The following is a 2060-nucleotide window of genomic DNA, read 5'->3' as shown; positions in this document are numbered from 1 at the left end:
GTGAAAAAAGCAAAGGGGAGTGAATAACTTATCTCGATTCTGCATTTCTTCAGATTCAAGCGTTGCAGAGAAACTTCCCCTCCAAGCGATCCAGCAATATCAAAAGCAGCCTGTCCCCGCAGAGAGCCAAGTGGATTCCTCACCTTCATTGTATGGTACTGAACTGGATGCCATTCCCATTGTAAACCCCAATTCTCCAACTACAGCAACTCCAATTGTAATACCTGAAAGCCCGCCAGCACCAACCACCACAACTCCGGCAGGTCCAACCACCACGTCCCCAACGTCATCAGGCGGAGCCTGGTGTGTCGCCAACCCAACCGCATCCCCTACAGCTTTGCAGGTGGCTCTGGACTATGCGTGCGGCTACGGAGGAGCAGACTGCTCAGCTATTCAATCAGGTGCAGCTTGTTATAACCCAAATACTGTCAAAGATCACGCCTCATATGCTTTCAACGACTACTACCAGAAGAACCCGATCCCAACTAGCTGTGTTTTCGGGGGAGCAGCACAGCTCACCAACGCTGATCCGAGTAAGAAACGTTCACACTTAAACTCATCAACCTTTAATTTCACAATTTCTCTAGATTAATTCCAATTTTCCTAATGATATATACACACACGCACACGCACACACACACATATATATCCTTGCTAATAAACAGCTTCAAATTTCTTACTCCATGACACAGTAGAAAAACAATGCTCTTGGCAATTGCAGGTTCTGGAAACTGTCATTATGCATCACCTAGGACATCGACACCAACACAGCCACCGCCAACAGCCGTGCCAACGCTGCCATCGCCGCCGCCACCCAGGTTACTTCCACACAAACCACTTCTAATTGAAAAGTTCTCCCGTCAAAAAACGGTGTGGTGATTGACAGAATATATATTTCATGTCTGCCATTACAGCACTACTTCGTCGGTGAATCCTTACACCCCCGGTGCGCCATCAGACTACGGTTTAGAACCAACAGGAAGCCCCAACTCAGCTTATCCCGTGCTACACCACCCCGCACTGCTCTTCGCCACGATTAGTTTCTCGTTTCTTGCATCCAAATATCTCTAGCAAATGAGACCGAAGCTATTGCTATATATGCTCTCTCCACGTCGAGATGGTGATCGATCAATTGCAATTTTCTCGACACCAAGTTCTGAGAGAGCACTGGAATTAAATTTGGGATACAAATCTCAAAGCCTTTTTCTGATAAAAAAAGATCATAGCTATACTTCATCTTTTTCTGCATTTTAGTTCAGCTAAGAAGTGGGAGGAAAGGAACAAGATAGTGGGATCTCTACAGCTACAAGCTATACTCTTTCTACAGTTAGGAAATAAGTATTCAGATGAGAAGAGTTGGTTATAGGACTGTTTCAAACAGAGACATTTATGCTAGCTTTAGATTGACTCGATGTCGACGATCAGAAGAGTAATAATCTACTGTATTCTGCATTCTGCATCAGAAACATAAACACAAACATAGCTTCTTATGATTATATTTATTGTTGCTGATGATTAACCAAACAAGAAACGGTGGTATCCGAATAACTGCAACCGATTTTGACAACTATATCACGTAATGTATAAAGGGTGTCCCGACGTACGGGACTTCTTGGTTTTTGTACACAACTTTATCATGTTCCTATATAGTGCCTGAGGTTGAAACGTAAAAAATGGGCCCGAATCGTAATAGTGTTCATTTAATTTTTTTTTAATAAAATATAAAAAAATATTTATATCATATCAAAATAAAAAAAAAAATTTCTACATGATCAATTAAAAACTACTCTGCTTACAGTTTTGGAGGCAAAATATCAATCAAATTTAATTTTTAAACTTAAGCAATAATAATATTAAACTTAAATTTTAAATTATAATCCAACAAATCAATAAAAATTTACAAATAAATTAGTGATTAATATGGGAGCAAAATGATCAATTTGACAGAGAAACAAAATAGTAATTTTTTTTTCAAATTTATAAGCCCCTAAATTGGCATAATTATAAGTTCTGAGACAATAGACTCTTTGATTTATCTATAGGTCCCGGCCTGTTCCTAT

The 2060-nt window shown here is 39.9% G+C and overlaps 1 protein-coding gene across 1 annotated transcript; it reads left to right on the top strand.

Moving 5' to 3' along the window:
- Positions 1-53: 53 nt before the first annotated feature.
- On the top strand, positions 54-1630 carry LOC127808328 (PLASMODESMATA CALLOSE-BINDING PROTEIN 3-like; the record flags this gene model as incomplete). Its single annotated transcript, XM_052346830.1, is given in 3 exon segments — positions 54-533; positions 722-818; positions 915-1630. Coding segments are annotated over 3 exon segments (734 nt in total), but the record flags the coding sequence as incomplete, so codon positions are not given.
- Between the last annotated feature and the right edge of the window lie 430 nt (positions 1631-2060).

The sequence above is a fragment of the Diospyros lotus genome, chromosome 8 (genome assembly GCF_014633365.1).
Source record: "Diospyros lotus cultivar Yz01 chromosome 8, ASM1463336v1, whole genome shotgun sequence".
In the NCBI taxonomy this organism is placed as follows: domain Eukaryota; kingdom Viridiplantae; phylum Streptophyta; class Magnoliopsida; order Ericales; family Ebenaceae; genus Diospyros; species Diospyros lotus.
Note: the sequence above shows the minus strand (reverse complement) of the source record. Positions and strands in the feature narration are given on the sequence as shown.